This window comes from Onychostoma macrolepis, chromosome 23 (assembly GCF_012432095.1).
Source record: "Onychostoma macrolepis isolate SWU-2019 chromosome 23, ASM1243209v1, whole genome shotgun sequence".
NCBI classification, from domain to species: domain Eukaryota; kingdom Metazoa; phylum Chordata; class Actinopteri; order Cypriniformes; family Cyprinidae; genus Onychostoma; species Onychostoma macrolepis.
In genome coordinates this window covers 27,272,152-27,290,402 of record NC_081177.1, presented here as the reverse complement: position 1 = coordinate 27,290,402, position 18,251 = coordinate 27,272,152, and the positions used below count along the sequence as shown (strand labels likewise).

Here is an 18,251-nt window from a genome sequence, read left to right as displayed (position 1 = left end):
TTTAACTCATAAGTGTGTACATTTACTAAAACAAACAAAAGAGATGTGGCCTTTTGATAAAGATGGCTAAATTAAATTACAGTAGATAGATATGTCAAGATAGGAAGAGGGGAAAACAAACTAAATGTCAGGGGAGTGGTATTTATTTTTGTAGAGCAGAGCCATAATCCAAAGAATTTGTTTCAATTGATGCTGATCAATGCAGCATAAAAAGCTAAATTAAGATTTGTGTCTTAACTGTGTTGAGTGTGCACTTGTAATGCACTTTAAATACTAAAAGTATATTAAAAACTGTACTTTTAGATAATATGACTTGACTTGAGATCATATAATATTAATTAAATAAAACCACTTAAGTGTTCTAAAATAGTCATGAAACTGAACTCTCTTTAAGTATACTTAAGTACTCTTAAAACTTTGTAATAATGTTTTAAACACATTTAGAATCATTCATGTATTAATCATTTGTCACTTGTGCTTTAAAGAAGCAAAGTTTTGGTGTATTGACCCCAGTACCGTTTCTAGGCGTAGCCTAGGGCGCCGCCAGCTGAAGGGGATAACTGACACAACTGAGCAATAATGCAATAACTGACACTTTAAATCAATGTTTCAAGCAACAACAACAAAACAATTGAGCAAAAAACAGATAAAGACAAAATGTAGCCATTTATAGTATCTAAACATGTATCCAAATGTAATAAAATTAATTTATGTGTGATTTATGTGTAAATTATGTGCAATGTCTTAGCTACTAGGGATTGTTACATAGGGCTATATAGACATCTAGTGGCAACACAATGATATTACAGATAATAAATTGTGCAAAATGTTAATCTTATGTCAATTTACAAATAATGCATTCAGATTTGTGGAACTCTATCTCCACAAATCAGTGTCGTTACTATGACAACCAATTTGAATGTAACAAGAAACTGGTGTCTGAAAAGAATATATATATATAAAAAACAAACAAAAAAACATATATATATATATATATATATATATATTTAATTTGGGGGGGTGCCAATAGGGATTTCGCCTAGGGCGTCAAATTGGCTAGAAACGGCCCTGATTGACCCACATACTAAATCAAATGTAATGGTCTTGATTAATAACCTTAACTGTATTGTGTTATTTGATAGTACATTTAATGTTAATACATTTTAAATATACTAAATTGCAACTTCATCATTACAAATGTGTAATGACAAATATATATATATATATATATATATATATATATATAAATGACAATAGAAATTAAACACAAATAATATTCAAGTATTTTTAAACTTACCATGCTTGTACATTCAGCAGTACACTTAACCATATTTCAAAAACAGCAAAATTATGAGAGACACGTACTATGACTTGAAGGGGGATGTTGAAACTAAAATGAAATGAAATTGAATGTCCTGAGACCTTTCTGAGCCATGCAGCGCCTCCTGAAAGATACGTTTGTTTCCAGTAAACTAGAAACAGTTGACGCACAATGTTACAAACCGTCCTGTATGAAGTGAGATCTCTTTACAACCCTATACGACGCACAGTTGTCCCCTCTCAGCCACTGTATCGCATTAAATGTCAACAGTACTGCGTGTATTTTTAGCGCAGCCATTTATAATGTCAGTGACCGAAGACGCATAGAGATCAGTCCCGGTTACAGACACCTGTGTGTTTTACACGGCATGGCTGTGTTCAGGTTTGGTGTCATTCTGACCCCAGAGTGTTTGGATATCGAGGTGTTTGTACTGGGCTCTCGGCCGGAGATGGGACACTGGGATCCGAGCCGAGCCGTGAAGATGAGTCCGAGCCGCTCGGTTCTGTCCACCTGTGAACCGTGTCTGTGGATCGGAGAAGTGCGTCTGTCCCAGCCGCATACAGATAAACTGTGGTTTAAGTTTATAAAGCGTGTCGATGGGAACTTCATTTGGGAAGGTACGTGAAGATATAATGGACAAGCTGTGAGGACGATGCAAACACGCTGTTTCTAATGGATATTCGGTTTAAATGAAACATCAATTTTAATGAAGGACAAATACGCGCGCAAATAACATTCAGAGTGTAATGAATGTTTTGACTCACTAGATGGAGCTGATGTTTCAAAGTCTGACTTGCAAGGCCACGAATTTATGAACCTTTTCGGTTAACATTTGACATTTAACATGACAGTTTACAGCGGTAACCAACCACACTCGCTCCTGGAGGGCCGGTGTCCGGCAGAGTTTAGCTCCAACTTGCCTCAACACACCTGCCTTGAAGTTTCAAGTATACCAAGCAAGACCTTGATCAGGTGCCTCAGGTGTGGTTGATTAGGGTTGGAGCTAAACTCTGCAGGACACACGTTTGGTGACCCCTGGTTTACAGTCTCTAACTGTATTGTAACTACATGTTAACTACATGTCAACTAATTATCATTCAAAAATCTGCTGAAGCTGGTTGCCTTAAATTTTTTAAGTTGGCTCAACTTTTTTTTTTTTTTTTTACAGTATAATACTCTAATGACTGCTAGTTGACACGCAGTTGCAAAGTTACTTACTGTTGTTAATAGAATGTCTAAAGTGGACTATCAAAATAAAGTGTTACCTAATGCAATAATAAGCATTTTCAAAAAATAAAAATAAATAAGGTACAATGAAGTAACATTATTCTACTCCCCTTGAACCATCGTACAATAAAACTAAATGTAAAAGTGTAATAGCATTAAAAATGACTTTCAACATAACATGAATGCCTGGAAAGAGATTTAGGGTTTTCGGAGAAAAGCAGGAGTGCGTTCCAGTGAATTATTCATGGTTTATATCATAAATTAAATCAGGAGAGCAGGCCACAAATGCACAGTATTTGTTATCTTTATTCATACTGTTACAGCGGAATGCAAAGGAAAAATGGAAATAATGAAGAGGAAAAGAATGCAGCGAACTGAGAAGAGCTCTTGCCATAGCTACGCTTTTTATTTCCTGTCACATTAAAATACCAAACGTCAAAAGTTAAACTCACAATAATGGATTGTTTGTAGCTCAACTTTGTGACTTGAACTGATTTGTTTCAGACTTTTTGAGTGGAACTTCCCCAAACCGGAAGTGAATCCCATAATTTTAAAACCAGCAGACTGACAGACTAGTTAGGAAAATGGTGGATAGTGAGAGTATGGAGCTCATACTCTAAGAGGAAAAACATAACTTGAGCAAACCGAGCAAAAAAAAAACATGCAATTTGGTGCAGATAGATACTTATATTTAGATCATTAAATCATTAAATATCTCACAGCAAAGAGACACGTAGCTACTATGACTTGAAGGGGGATGTTGAAACTAAAATGAAATTAAAAGGCCTTATTTAAAATATATGAACTATTAGTCAGATGACAAAAAGTTTTGATCACGCTGATAATTTGGAGGCTTTTACAGAATTCATGTATCAAGTACTGTATGACATACAGTGGGCTTTATAGAGTTCAGTGAAAATGATGCTGGCATAATGGACTGACCTGATGATGCCACAGAGACAGGGCTGTACGTTAACCTTTTTGTTGTTTTTTGCACATAGCACTGGTGCTACAGTGGTTGAAAGTTTTGTAGCACAGGCCAAACAGTTGTAGCACAAAATATCATATCATCATTTTATTCAGGAGTATCACAATTCACGATTTTATCACAATTCTTTGTCATGTTGGTTTTGTTATTAAGTTGCCTCAGCAGTACAGCCAAACTAATTTCCCTATTGTAAAAAAAATAAATAAAAGCCTTTCAAGGTAACAAAATATAAAATACAAAAGAATGGCAGACATTTAGGACAAAGTGGGCGAAAATAAAAATCTTTGTCATTATTTTATCTTTGTTATTAGAAAATAAGAATAAAAGATATACATTACAAATACACCTAATATACAAATAAAACAAAGAGTGCTTTATTTTTCAGATACAGTATGCTATAGCAGTAACATTAAATATTAAGTATTATAATAAAACACTAAATGCATCAATTATACATTTTTTTTAAGCAACTGTATTAAAGTTCATCAGCCATGAGCAGTGAGTGATTTCTCTCTCTCTCTCTCTCTCTCTCTCTTTGTTTTGTTTTTTGTTTTTGTTTGTTTTGTTAATATTAAAGGAATAGTTCAGCCAAAAAAATGCTATTTTGAAAAATGTGGAAAACCAAAGTTGCTGGTCCACAGTGACTTCCACAGTATTTTTTTCCCCCCTACTGTCAAAGTCAATGTGGACCAGCTACTGTTTGGTTACCCACATTCTTCAAAATATCTTATTTTGTGTTCAGCACAAGAAAGAAATTAATACAGGTTTGGGACAACATGTGAGTGAGTAAATAATGACAGAAATTACAATTTTAGGGTGAACAATCCCTTTAGTTTAATGACAGTCGGGAGCATGTTTAGTTCTGTCCCTTTAAAAGCTGCACACATCCATTTCTCTCTTAACTGTTTACTTTCATTTTAGACATAACTAACTGTGTTTAAATAAACCTTGTGTGCTTTTGACAGATATTAGACGCGGAAGACAACTTACAAGTTGAGTTAAGTCTTAAACTTAAGTCTAGGAATCAGGCGCTGTTTGTGCGGGAGCTTCATTTCTTCAAAAGCAGACCGTGGCGTGGAGACATTTTAATCGTCCACCATCAAAAATTGTCATATCGCACACCCCTAACAAGTATATAACAAGTATGGGCCCTGTGCACAGAATTTGCTATGGGGCCCCCTCAAAATCACGTTCGCGGGGGGTTATGAATACATAAAAATTAATACATAAAACAGGACAGAAACGAATACTGATAGATATTACCGAATTCACGACAAATGCAACAAACTTAATAATGCATTTTTGTCACATAGAAGAGCACTTGACAGTAAAGCATTGATTTTGAGCTAGACTTCTGGAAAGGTATTGCTAAAAAAATGTGTCATCATTTCCTCACCCTCGTGTTGTTCCAAACCTGTATGATTTACTTTCTTTTGTTGAACACACAAAAAGATTTTGTATAATGTTACCAAACCATTTTGGTTACCCTTGATTTCTATGGCCAAAAATTTCTTAAATTTCTCAATGTTCTTATGTTCCACAGAAGAAAGAAATTCATACAGGTTTGGACATGATGTTGAGTAAATAATGACAATTTTCATTTTTGGGGTGAATCTCCCTTTCAGAACTTTATTATTTGTAAATAATGAACACCTAAATTATATGAGACACTGATATTTATCTTTAATCCCTTATTGAATTAACATTTTACTTCAATTAAAATTCATTATAACTAAAGATCTAAAAAGAAAGAGGTTCTTGCTTTCAGAGTTTAGCTGACTAGTATTAGTAGGATGGTGGTCACAAGAAGTAAAACCATGGTCCTCATTACCATGGTTATATGGTTTTTTAAATAAATGATAAGTAATAATAAACTATAAAATTTGTAGTAAAAAAAAAAAAAACTAAACATGAAGAAACTACAAAACACCTTCTATAAAATTAAAATATTCCACAATATGTAATAACAGTAATATTTATAACAAATACATTTCTGCCAACATAGGCTATTTGTAGTTAATAGTTAATAACTTTAAGTTAAATTATGGTGCTGAATTGACAAGCTAATTGGCATTTTCCAATAGGCTATACCTCATTGTCGTGGCTGTTTTCAGCCAGCATCACAACAGAACCTTTAATGTTCTCATATCACATGACTGTATAACAATTCTGTGTGACATCTGAATGGATCAAGTGGCTTGCGCTGTTTATCACTTATAAATCGTGGCAGAAGCGTGGCGCACGTTCGACAGCGCTGTGTGGGTGACTGATCCCGCTCTGCTTTGACACGTGGCTGGCGAATGCATCGGGGAGCGCTGCTTCACACTTTTGGAGTAGGCCTATTTGCTTTATGCGGTTTCGCATGAGCTGTAATGTAAAAACAGCGCCTAATATCGGGATGTCTCCCTCGTTTCGGCGATCGGCCCACTACTTGAATAGAATGTCCCGGTGCTCCCGATGGCCAGTAGGTGATCTCGGGGACCCCCAGACCTCTATGCACTCTGTCACCCTTTTGCCCCCACTAGCGACGCCCCTGATCACACACACACACAAACAAACAAGCACAACGAAATCACTTCACACTATTAAGCGGCAGTGTTATGAACATGCAAAACTGTATCGCACATGTGCTGCAGTGGTAAATTTATTAATCGCACAGACCTGTTTTTTCATAGCACGTGTGACATATATGTCGCACTGTATAAACCTGCACAGAGACCCTTTTTACATTTCTAGGGTCATTAGAAGAGGAAGTCATTATAGTTGGGTTAACTTCTATAATGGGAGACTACAGCAATGAATTAATTGTATAACTTTTATGGTCCCATTTGATCAAATCGTTTTTAACTTGTAAACTTGTCAAATTAAAAACACAAAAAGGCATTTTCTTACTTTAAATAAAATTAACATGAATTGAAATAAAGTAAAACATAAACAACTTAAAATTGATTCAAAATATGAATAAAAACTATAATAGCATCTCAGTGATACTAAAATAACACTGCTTTCTATTATTTATTTATTTTTTTCTTATTTTGTAAAATTGTTGAAATTATATTGTGGACTTTCGCAAAAATAAAAATGCACAAATCATATATGTTGAAGTTACTTATGTCTTTCATTCCAGTGGCTTTCTTATTTTTGGCTATACATCTCAGTTTCGCAAGATACAGACTACAAAACAATATTTTGAAGATCATTTCCATATATGGAGTTCTAGCTTGAAACTCTAGATGGTGCAGTCTGATAGGTCTAACTCAATCTGACCTAATAACATCATTATCACGTGGCACAGCTGATTGGTTCTCTCCTGTATCGGTAGCCAATGAGCTCACTGCTCAACATTCAAATATATGACTTGCTGCAGTTTGCAGCATGCTTCAGAAACCCTTCACCTTCCCCAGCTCCCCCTGTATAGATCTGCTACGAGGTGATTCATGTATGCTATATGGGGTTTATTTCATGTATGTTATATTTGCAGCAGCAGTATTTCTTACATGCTCACCAGTCTTGGTACTTGCTCTGCAGTGGCAGCAGCAGCAGCAGCAGCGTAGCAGATCTATTCCGCCAAGACCAAATACATTAACATCGTCATGTACATTACCATGCCAATCCCTCTGAGAGTTGTCATGACAGAACTATTCTTATTTTGATGTTGTATATCCTCAATACCGGCTAGTCTCCATCTCTCTGTCTTTTACCCCTCTGCGTTAACACTACTTTTCCACAGCACTGTATCTATATATAGGATTTGGATTGATTGGGAATTTACTGGATAATATACAAATGTTGTACAGTATATGATTGTTCATTTAGCATTTTGCATTGTTTTATTCTTTTACACATCATGTAGAAAAGTATTTCACTGTCATAAGACCAAACTTTGAACTTTGCTTTGGGAGCCAAGCGGCAAATATTTCAAACTGAAGAAAACTGCAGTGTCATTCAAACCTGAACACGACCTGCTTTGTCAGAGAAGCCAAGCTGTCGTCCTTACATTACTCAGTGGCGGTCTTCTCATTCTGTCATGTTTCTTATTTGGATGAATACGCCTGTGCGTGACAAATCGAAGATCTGCTCCAGTGCTCACACCGTGTGTTGACTGAGGTTTTGATTGAGCCATTGTTTGCTGGCATCTTGTCTATTCAAACAGTCTCTTATGAAAACAACCGAGATCTTTATTATGTCAAGATGTGTTTTTCTGATTGAAATGATGCTTGTTGATTGCACACCATAGCAGGTGAATTGGCTCTGAGCGTGCCTCAGGTAAGCAAGCATGAATTGATAGTCCTCCAGTTGAGATAAAAGTACTCTGATCAGTGGAGTGTTTCAATTGGCAACGTCCAGACAGGGACAGACTTGGTTTAGGATGTATTGGCCTGTACACTTCAGTTGGTTCTAATTCTGCACCATGTTTTCCTGTATATGACCTAGAGGAAAAACTATATGATAGAGTGTGAACCATTTTTAGTTCAGAGAGGACTAGCTGCTGCATGCGGGGTAGAAATGAAAGCAATGCATATTTCTAAATGATTACATTAAAAAAAAATTACATCACTTGCTCACCAAAGGATCCTCTGCAGTGAATGGCCGCCGTCAGAATGAGAGTCCAAACAGCTGATAAAAACATCAAAATAATCCACAAGTGATCCACACCACTCCAGTCCATCAATTAACCTCTTCTATCCATAACATTGCTTTCTCCAGTGAAAAAGTCATCTTGGCTAAATCAGGAGAGAATTATTCACATATCAAGCACTGTTTATAAGTGAAAACAGTCCAACACCGCTTTAAACAAATATGTGGGTGGATTTTGATGTGAGAGGACAACAGAGGATGGACTTTTCACATGGAGGAAGCATTATTATGGATTATCGGGCAAAAGTAACATTTTAAAGTTAAAATGTCTAAATTATGGATTTGTTTTTCACAAACACACAGCTTTTCGCTTCACAAGATTTTAACTGATGGACTGGAGTGGTGTGGATTACTTGTGTATGATTTTGATGTTTTTATCAGCTGTTTGGACTCTCATTCTGACGGCACCCATTCACTGCAGAGGATCCACTGGTGAGCAAGCGATGTAATGCTAAGTTTCTGCAAATCTGATGAAGAAACAAACTCATCTACAAAAAAGCAAAGTTTCATTTTTGGGTGAACTATACCTTTAAGCACAAAAACGTGTTCTGAATGAGATTCTGTATTCCACTGTGCTGCTTTACCATTGCTATAGAATTTAGAATCAAAACAATCCATTTTATAAATTAGATTTTAGAACTGAATGTCAAATCAAGCAAAAATAAATAAATAACAGTTTTGGTAAACTTACTGCATTTTGGCTTTGTATGGCAATATTGCTTTAACACATACAAACTCAAGCCCACCAATTTAAACTCCATCATCTGCATACTGAGAATGAGAGAATGAGAATGAAAATGAGCTTTATTGCCAGGTATGTTTACACATACGAGGAATTTGTTATAGTGACAGAAGCTCCACAGTGCAACAGAATGACAGCGACAGGACAGGACACAGATAATGAAAAGAATAATATACAAATATACAAAATAGACAATGTACAAAATAGCAAAAACACAATATATAATATAGACAATTATGTATGTACATGTATGATATGTGCAAATTTGAAATGTAAATAAGTATGTGTGTTAAATAAATAATGTATAATAGTGTTGTGTGTTCCACGTTTATTGTCAACTGTTCATGAGATGAATTGCCTGAGGGAAGAAACTGTTTCTGTGCTGGCCGTTCTGGTGCTCAGAGCTCTGTAGCGTCGACCAGACGGCAACAGTTCAAAGAGGGAGTGTGCTGGAATGGAGTCTATGTGAATGCCCCACTTCAGGTCCTGAGAAATTGTGGTGCCCAGGAATCTGAATGACTCCACTGCAGTCACAGTGCTGTTCATGATGGTGAGTGGGGGGAGAGCAGGGGGGTTTCTCCTGAAGTCCACGATCATCTCCACTGTTTTGAGCGTGTTGATCACCAGGTTGTTAAGACTGCACCAGACAGCCTGCTGCTCAACCTCTTGTCTGTAAGCAGACTCGTTACCGTTCTGAATGAGGCCGATGACTATGGTGTCATCTGCAAACTTCAGGAGCTTGACAGAGGGGTCTTTAGAGAAGAACAGTGAGGAGAGGACGCAACCCTGGGGGGCACCAGTGCTGATCGTACAGGTGCTGGATGAGAATTTACCAAGCTTTACTAGCTGCTGCCTGTCTGTCAGGAAGCTGTTGATCCACTGACAGACAGAGGTGGGGATGGATAGCTGAGATAATTTGGGCTGGAGGAGTGATGGGATGATGGTGTTAAAAGTGGAGCTGAAGTCTACAAACAGGATCCTCACATAAGTCCTTGGTCTGTCGAGATGTTGCAGGATGTAGTGCAGTCCCATATTGACTGCATCATCCACAGACCTGTTTGCTCTGTAGGCAAACTGCAGGGGGTCCAGTAAGGGTCCAGTGATGTCCTTCAGATAAGCCAAAACCAGTCTTTCAAATGATCTCATGGCCACAGATGTTAGAGCCACAGCTCTGTAGTCATTAAGTCCAGTAATTTTGTGTTTCTTTGGGACGGGGATGATGGTGGAGCATTTGAAGCATGAGAGGACTTCACACAGCACCAGTGATCTGTTGAAGATCTGTGTGAAGATGGGGGCCAGCTGGTCAGCGCAGGTTTTCAGACAGGCTGGTGTCACACCGTCTGGGCCTGGTGCCTTCCTTCTCTTGTTCTTTCTAAAGACCTGACGCACATCATCTTCACTGATCTGCAGTGCAGGAGGGGGGAGGGGGAGAGGGGGGTTGCAGGAGGTGTGAATGGTGTTTTTTCAAACTGCTATAGATTTCATTCAGATCGTCTGCCAGTTGTTGATTCTCCACAGTGCTGGGGGATGGTGTCTTGTAATTGGTGATGTCTTTCAGACCTTTCCACACTGAAGCAGGATCACTGGAAGAGAATTGGTTCCTTAGCTTTCCAGAATAATTCCTCTTTGCCACTCTGATCTCCTTTTCCAGGGTGTATTTGGCCTGTTTATACAACAATCTGTCCCCATTCCTGTGAGCATCTTCTTTGGCCTGATGGAGCTGTCGGAGTTTTGCTGTGAACCATGGTTTGTCATTGTTGTAGGTTAAATGAGACCTGGTAAGAATGCACATATCCTCACAGAAACTGATATATGATGTTACGGTCTCTGTGAGCTCGTCCAGCTTGGTGGCAGCAGCTTCAAAAACAGTCCAATCAGTGAGGTGGAAGCAGGCTTGTAAATCCCGTTCTGCTTCATTAGTCCATCTTTTTACAGTCCTTAATACAGGTTTAGGTGATTTCAGTTTCTGCCTGTAGGTTGGTATAAGATGAACTAAACAGTGATCAGAGAGCCCCAAAGCTGCCCGTGGGACAGAGTGATATGCATACTTTATTGCTGTGTAACAGTGATCCAGTATATTACTCTCTCTGGTGGGACATGTGATGTGCTGTCTGTATTTTGGCAGTTCAGGGGAGAGATTTGCTTTATTAAAGATAAATTATCCCCAAGAATAATTAAAACAGAGTCCGGGTGCTGTTGTTCTGTCTCTGTGATCTGATCCGCCAGTTTCTGTAAAGCTGAGCTCACGTGCGCTTGCGGAGGAATGTAAACACTCACGAGAATGAACGAGCAAAACTCCAGCGGCGAATAGAACGGCTTACAGTTAATGAAGACAGCTTCTAGGTCTGAACAGCACATCTTCTTTAACAGTTACATCTGTACACCACCTTTCGTTGATGTAAAAGCATGTCCCGCCCCTGCGTGATTTCCCTGTTGGCAGAATAAGCACGCTGTCTGGAATGGAGTCATTCAGCCAGGTTTCCGTGAAACACAGCAGCAGTTTGAAAAATCCTTATTTTTCCGGGAGAGCAGAAGGAGTTCATCCGTTTTGTTGGGTAGAGAACAGAGATTTGCCAGATGGATGCTAGGCAATGGCTTCCGAAATCCATGCTCTCTGAGCTTCACGAGCGCGCCGGCTCGCTTCCCCCTTCTGTGCGTCCTGAAGCGTTTGACCAGCGCTGCTGCTCCGCCAACTACAACATTCAGCAAAACGTCCGAATAATCAAAATCTGGTAAAAAGTTTTGTGGTGTGTTCTGCCAAATGTTCAGCAACAAAAAACAGGAAAAACTAACAAAATCAGTACAAACAATGGAGAGCTAAGCCTGTGGCTGCCATGTGGCGCCATTTTAGAAATACTGTATGGTGTATATAGTATGCAATGTATGTATGCGGCTTCAGATGAGACTGTAAGCATGAGAAGAGTAATGGCATAGGTTTTGTTCATGCTATATGAGTCAGCGTGAAGAGCTTGTTTGCTGTGTGGGCTGCAGCTGTGAGACTCTCATCAGCCCAGCAGTGGAAAGGGTGACAGCAGTGGGGTGGGATGATAAATGTCGGACAAATAACAAACCCCCCACGTACTTTCAGGACGAATGTGAGTTTAGGATGCATGCAATTTCAGAACGCTCTCCCTCATTACAGTGCATTACATGTAGAACTGAGGCAGCACTGCGCTACAGTTTTAGCAACGCAAGGACTCATTTGAATGTTTATTGTTTTATGAATCAAGCTTATGACCTGACCATCAAAATTATGCAGAATTATGCCCATTACAGGAAGTTGCTGAATTAATGAAGGAAACCCTTAGCTTTTAAATGTGAACTCTCAGAGGCCAGGAACAGGTGACCTGCAGAGTCTGAAAAACACTCAGTAATTTAATTGGCTATTGACCTTACCCTTCAGAAATAAAAGGCTTACACAAAAAAAGCATTTTTTTTTTTTTTCTCAAAAAGCGACAATAATGTGTATTTCAAAAGTTTTTCAAGAGACCCTGAAACTTTGAAGCATGAAATAAATGTAATTTCCATTGTTAAAATTCTAATTTAGATCCCAACTGTTGTATAATTAAGAAGGAATAAGAATGTTTATTTCATTTAACATTAGTACAAGTGTAAAACACTATGTAAAATAATTCATTGGCATAGAGTAGATCAGAAATGTGTTGGAGTGAATTATTTATTTATTCAAACATTAAAACATATGTAATGTCCTCCAAAATACATTAAAATGCTTTTTTGGGGGGAGCTTAAAGTTAAAAGATATCAAGTTGGTAAACTATAACTGTTCTGACATCATAAGTCTCTTTGAGAAATAAGCAGTTTATTTAAAAAAATAAATAAAAAATGGACATATATTAGTCTGCCAAACCATAATCAGTAAGGTCAGTTGTTCATTAAAAATAAATTATAAATTGTATCTATATCTATATCTATATATCTACAACCTGAATTCCGGAAATGTTGGGATGTTTTTTAAATTTGAATAAAATGAAAACTAAAAGACTTTCAAATCACATGAGCCAATATTTTATTCACAATAGAACATAGAGAACATAACAAATGTTTAAATGGAGAAATTTTACACTTTTATCCACCAAATGAGCTTATTTCAAATTTGATGCCTGCTACAAGTCTCAAAACAAAATTGGCACGGGGGCAACAAAGGGCTGAAAGAGCAAGAAATTTTGAAAAGATTCAGCTGGGAGAACATCTAGCAACTAATTAAGTAAATTGACATCAGGTCTGTAACATGATCAGCTGTAAAAGGGATGTCTTAGAGAGGCAGAGTCTCTCAGAAGGAAAGATGGGCAGAGAAACCAGAAACCACTGTCGGTAAACACAATCCGCCGTGCCATCTGCAGATGTCAACTAAAGCTCTATCATGCAAAAAGAAAGCTATATGTGAACATGGTCCAGAAGTGCCATTGTGTCCTGTAGGCCAAGGATCATTTAAAATGTACATATGCTCCCTTCCAGACAACGTCTATTTCAGCAGGACAATGCAAAACCACATACTGCAGCTATTACAACAGCATGGCTTCGTAGTAGAGGAGTCTGGGTGCGGAATTGGTCTGCCTGCAGTCCAGATCTTTCACCTATAGAGAACATTTGGCGCATCATTAAACTAAAAATAAATCAAAGATGACCATGAACTCTTCAGCAGCTGGAAACCTATATCAGGCAAGAATGGGACCAAATTCCAACACCAAAACTCCAGAAACTCATAACCTATCACTATATATATACAGTGGTGTGAAAAAGTGTTGGCCCCCTTCCTGATTTTTTAATTTTTAATTTTTTAATTGTTTGTCACACTTTAATGTTTCAGATCATCAAACAAATTTAAATATTAATCAAAGATAACACAAGTAAACACAACATGCAGTTTTTAAATGAAGTTTTTTATTATGAAGGGAAAACAAAATCCAAACCCACATGGCCCTGTGGGAAAAAGTGCTTGCCCCCTCCTATTAAATCATGAAAGAACTGTGATTAACCACATTATTTTAGAAAGCTGAGTTAAATTTCACTAGCCAAACCCAGGCCTGATTACTGCCAGACCTGTTGAATCAAGAAATCACTTAAATAGAACCTGTCTGACAAAGTGAAGCATGTTTAAAGAGCAACACATCATTCCACGATCTTAAGAAATTCAAGAACAGATGAGAAACAAAATAGTTGACATGTATCAGTCTGGAAAGGGTTATAAAGCCATTTCTAAGGCTTTGGGACTCCAGCAAACTATGGTCAGAGCCATTATCCATAAATGGAGAAAACTTGGAACAGTGGTGAACTTTCCCAGGAGTGGCCGGCCTACTAAAATTACTCCAAGAGCACAAAGACGACTCATCCATGAGGTCATAAACGAACCCAGAACAACATCTAAAGAACTGCAGGCCTCACTTGCCTCAATTAAAGGGTTAGTTCGCCCATTTAAGACATGAAGTTGTATGCAATCCTTACCAGCACTATAGTGCATACACACTGACCCACCCTTTAGTCACCTCCCTGGTCAGAGTTCTGGCCGCTGGAAGTTTTTCAAGATAGTACTCCCGGTTAGTTTCCGGGGCCTCAAAACTGGGTGTATTTGGCCTATATAATAATAAAAAAATGATTTGCGTTTCAAAGCTTGATTAATTTACATCACAAAAAACACGCCTGACAAAATTCATACCTCAGTTTTAATCGGCACTATTTTCTTTCCATTTCTATCAATCCGCGCTGCTGTCAACGTCAACAGTGCGCACGTTCAGATCAGCTGTTCCATAGTGTTTACACAATCGAATGACAACGACATAAAAAGTAGAAAATGAACAATGGTGCGAACTTGTAAATTCCCAGGCTGTGACCACAAGAATGTGCCGGGATCACCGTTCAGATTCCATCGTTTTCCAGTTTCGGATATAGCTACGAGACAGCTTTGGCTGGTTGCCATCGGCTACTCTGCGGGAGCTAAAATATCGAGAATCAAGGATTTCCGTGTGTGCAGTTCTCACTTCAGCGAAGACGATTACATCCCCAACCAAGGAGGAAAAAGAAAAAAAATGATTTTAAAGAGTTTTGCTGTACCAGTACCACGGGTAAGCTCTATTTACTAACTTTATGATCCAATGTCTAAACTGTACGGTAAACAAGCTGAAAATTACTTTCATCATCATCTGTTCCGTCTGACATTGTGCTAAAATTGGTTTGTCATCAGAAGTTTCGTAGTCAGACATGTTGTCAGCGAGTCGCGCTATCAACAGCTGATCTGAACGTGCGCACTGTTGACGTTGACAGCAGCGCGGATTGATAGAAATGGAAAGAAAATAGTGCCGATTAAAACTGAGGTATGAATTTTGTCAGGCGTGTTTTTTGTGATGTAAATTAATCAAGCTTTGAAACGCAAATCATTTTTTTATTATTATATAGGCCAAATACACCCAGTTTTGAGGCCCCGGAAACTAACCGGGAGTACTATCTTGAAAAACTTCCAGCGGCCAGAACTCTGACCAGGGAGGTGACTAAAGGGTGGGTCAGTGTGTATGCACTATAGTTATATAGTTATATATACCTTATAGTGCTGGTAAGGATTGCATACAACTTCATGTCTTAAATGGGCGAACTAACCCTTTAAGGTCAGTGTTCATGATTCAACAATAAGAAAGAGACTGGGCAAAAACAGTTCCAAGGCAAAAGCCACTGCTGACCAAAAAGAACACAAAGACTCGTCTCACATTTGCCAAAAAAAATATCTTGATTATCCCCAAGACTTTTGGGCAAATATTCTGTGGACTGATGCGACAAAAGTTAAACTTTTTGGAGAGTGTGTGTCCGTTACATCTGGCATAAAACCAACACAGCATTTCATAAAAAAAACATCATACCAACAGTCAAACATGGTGGTGGTAGTGGGATGGTCTGAGGCTGCTTTGCAGCTTCAGAACCTGGATGACTTGCCATAATTGATGGAACCATGAATTCTGCTCTCTATCAGAAAATCCTGAAGGAGAATGTCCGGCCATCAGCCTCAAGCTCATGTGCACTTGGGTTCTGCAGCAGGACAATGATTCCAAACACAGCAGCAAGTCCACCTCTGAATGTCTCAAGAAAAAAAATTAAGGTTTTGGAGTGGCCAAATCAAAGTCTGGACTTAAATCCAATTTAAATGCTGTGGCATGACCTTAAACAGTCCATTCATTCATGCTCGAAAACCCTCCAATGTGGCTGAATTAAAACAATTATGCAAAGAAGAGTGGGCCAAAATTCCTCCACAGTGATGTGAAAGACTCATTGCCAGTTATCACAAACGCTTGATTGCAGTTGTTGCTGCAAAGGGTGGCACAACCAGTTATTAGGTTTAGGGGCAAGCACTTTTTCACACAGGGCCATGTGGGTTTGGATTTTGTTTTCCCTTCATAATAAAAAACTTAATTTAAAAACTGCATGTTGTGTTTACTTGTGTTATCTTTGATTAATATTTAAATTTATTTGATGATCTGAAACATTAAAGTGCGACAAACATGCAAAAAAAATAAAATAAATAAAATTTCAGGTAGGGGGCCAACACTTTTTCACACCACTGTATACATGCAAGCTTCCATCGTTTTGTGATATTCATGATCCAAAATTCTAAAAATAATAACAACTTTTTTAAAGAATGATTGGTTACACTTTATATTAGGTGGCCTTAACTACTATGTACTTACATCAAAAAATAAGTACAATGTACTTATTGTATTGCAAAACACTTTTAATGCTATCGAGGTGGGATACGGGTAAGGTTAGGGACAGGTTTGGTGGTCTGGGTAGGTTTAAGGGTGGGTTAAGGTGTAAGGGATGGGTCAACAGAGTAATTATAAATGTAATTACAGAAATTAATTACAGATGTAACTACATACAGGTATGTTTAAAAATATAAGTACAATGTAAAAACATGTATGTACACAATAAGTGCATTGTATCAAATGATTAATTTAAATGTAAGAACATTGTAGTTAAGGCCACCTAATATAAAGTGGGACCGAATGATTTAATGTGTGCATTTCACATATTAAAAATGCAACTGAAATATGTTATTATTTTAGATCATGTTACATCACCTGACATTTAAAAGTCAATAAATAAATAAATTTGTTGAAAATAGTAATAACTTAGAACAACTGGTAACACTTCAGTATAGGGACCAATACTCACTATTAACTAGTTGCTAATTTGCATGCCTATTATTAACATATTGGCTGTTTATTAGCACTTATAAAGCACATATTCTACATCCCTAATCCTACCCAATACCTAAACTTAACAACTACCTTACTAACTATTAATAAGCAGCAAACTAGGAGTTTATTGAGGCAATTGTCGTAGTTAATAGTTTGTTAATAGCTAGAATTGGACCTTAAATTAAAGTGTGACCTAACAACTAAAAACTAGATTTTTACAAGAATTTACTTTTCATTGTATAATTTATTCTAGTTTGTCATTGATCCATGTGTAAATGATTGAGATGATTGTGTAAATAACTGATAAATGTTTGATGTGTGTGTCTATAGGCAATGGGCCACATCATGACAGGCACTGTGTGTATGACGACAGTAACATGGTGGACGGGGTATACTGCCATCCGATTGGTCACTGGATCGAAGAGACGGGCCACACAGATGAGATGAAACACACTACCAACTTCTACTTCAGCATAGCGGGACAGCAAGCCATCCACTTCTCTCAGTATGTGTGAATGAATTTCCCATCCATCATGAGTTTTAAAGTGAAGTCACATATACCTTTGCTTGGCAAAATTCATATAAGAAATCCAGTCATTCCAGTACAATCTGTGTGAAATTTTGCATGAGGGGAAAGTTCCCTGCTCAGATTTATCTTATACTTAAGTTGGTCACAGATTTTCTGCATTGACAAACAGAAAGCTACTTGGTTTGAAAGTGACTTCTGTTTGAGCAGTGCTTCATACCTATCTAAGCAATTGACATTAGACAGTGGACCTTTTTTGCACATGAAATTTAGCTGAAAATTTGCCAATGCCATCGCACCTTTTGTGTGTTCTATGTCATTCTGGTTTCTCTCACTCTTAAGGTGTAAAGTGACCAACTTTAAAGGAAAAGAAATTCAAATTTGCTGACAAAATTACTCACCTTCATACAATCCAAGATATAAATGAGTTTGTTTCTTCATCAGAACAGATTTGGTGAAATGTAAAGTTTAAAGTTAAAGTGGCTTAACATTGGATTTGTTTCTTACAAACATGCAGAGTTTTACTTTACAAGATGTTAACTGATGGACTGGAGTGGTGTGGATTAATCCACTTTACTTGTGGATTATTGTGATGTTTTTATCAGCTG

The 18,251-nt window shown here is 37.7% G+C and overlaps 1 protein-coding gene across 1 annotated transcript in view; it reads left to right on the top strand.

Annotated features, from left to right (window-relative positions):
- Nucleotides 1–1,625: 1,625 nt before the first annotated feature.
- epm2a (EPM2A glucan phosphatase, laforin) overlaps nucleotides 1,626–18,251 on the top strand; it is a 33,152-nt gene continuing 16,526 nt past the window's right edge. Inside the window, exons 1-2 of the mRNA XM_058762790.1 lie at nucleotides 1,626–1,938; nucleotides 17,448–17,622. Coding sequence (XP_058618773.1) covers nucleotides 1,689–1,938; nucleotides 17,448–17,622 — 425 coding nt within the window. The 5' untranslated portion in view covers nucleotides 1,626–1,688. The remainder of the gene's footprint in view (nucleotides 1,939–17,447; nucleotides 17,623–18,251) is intronic.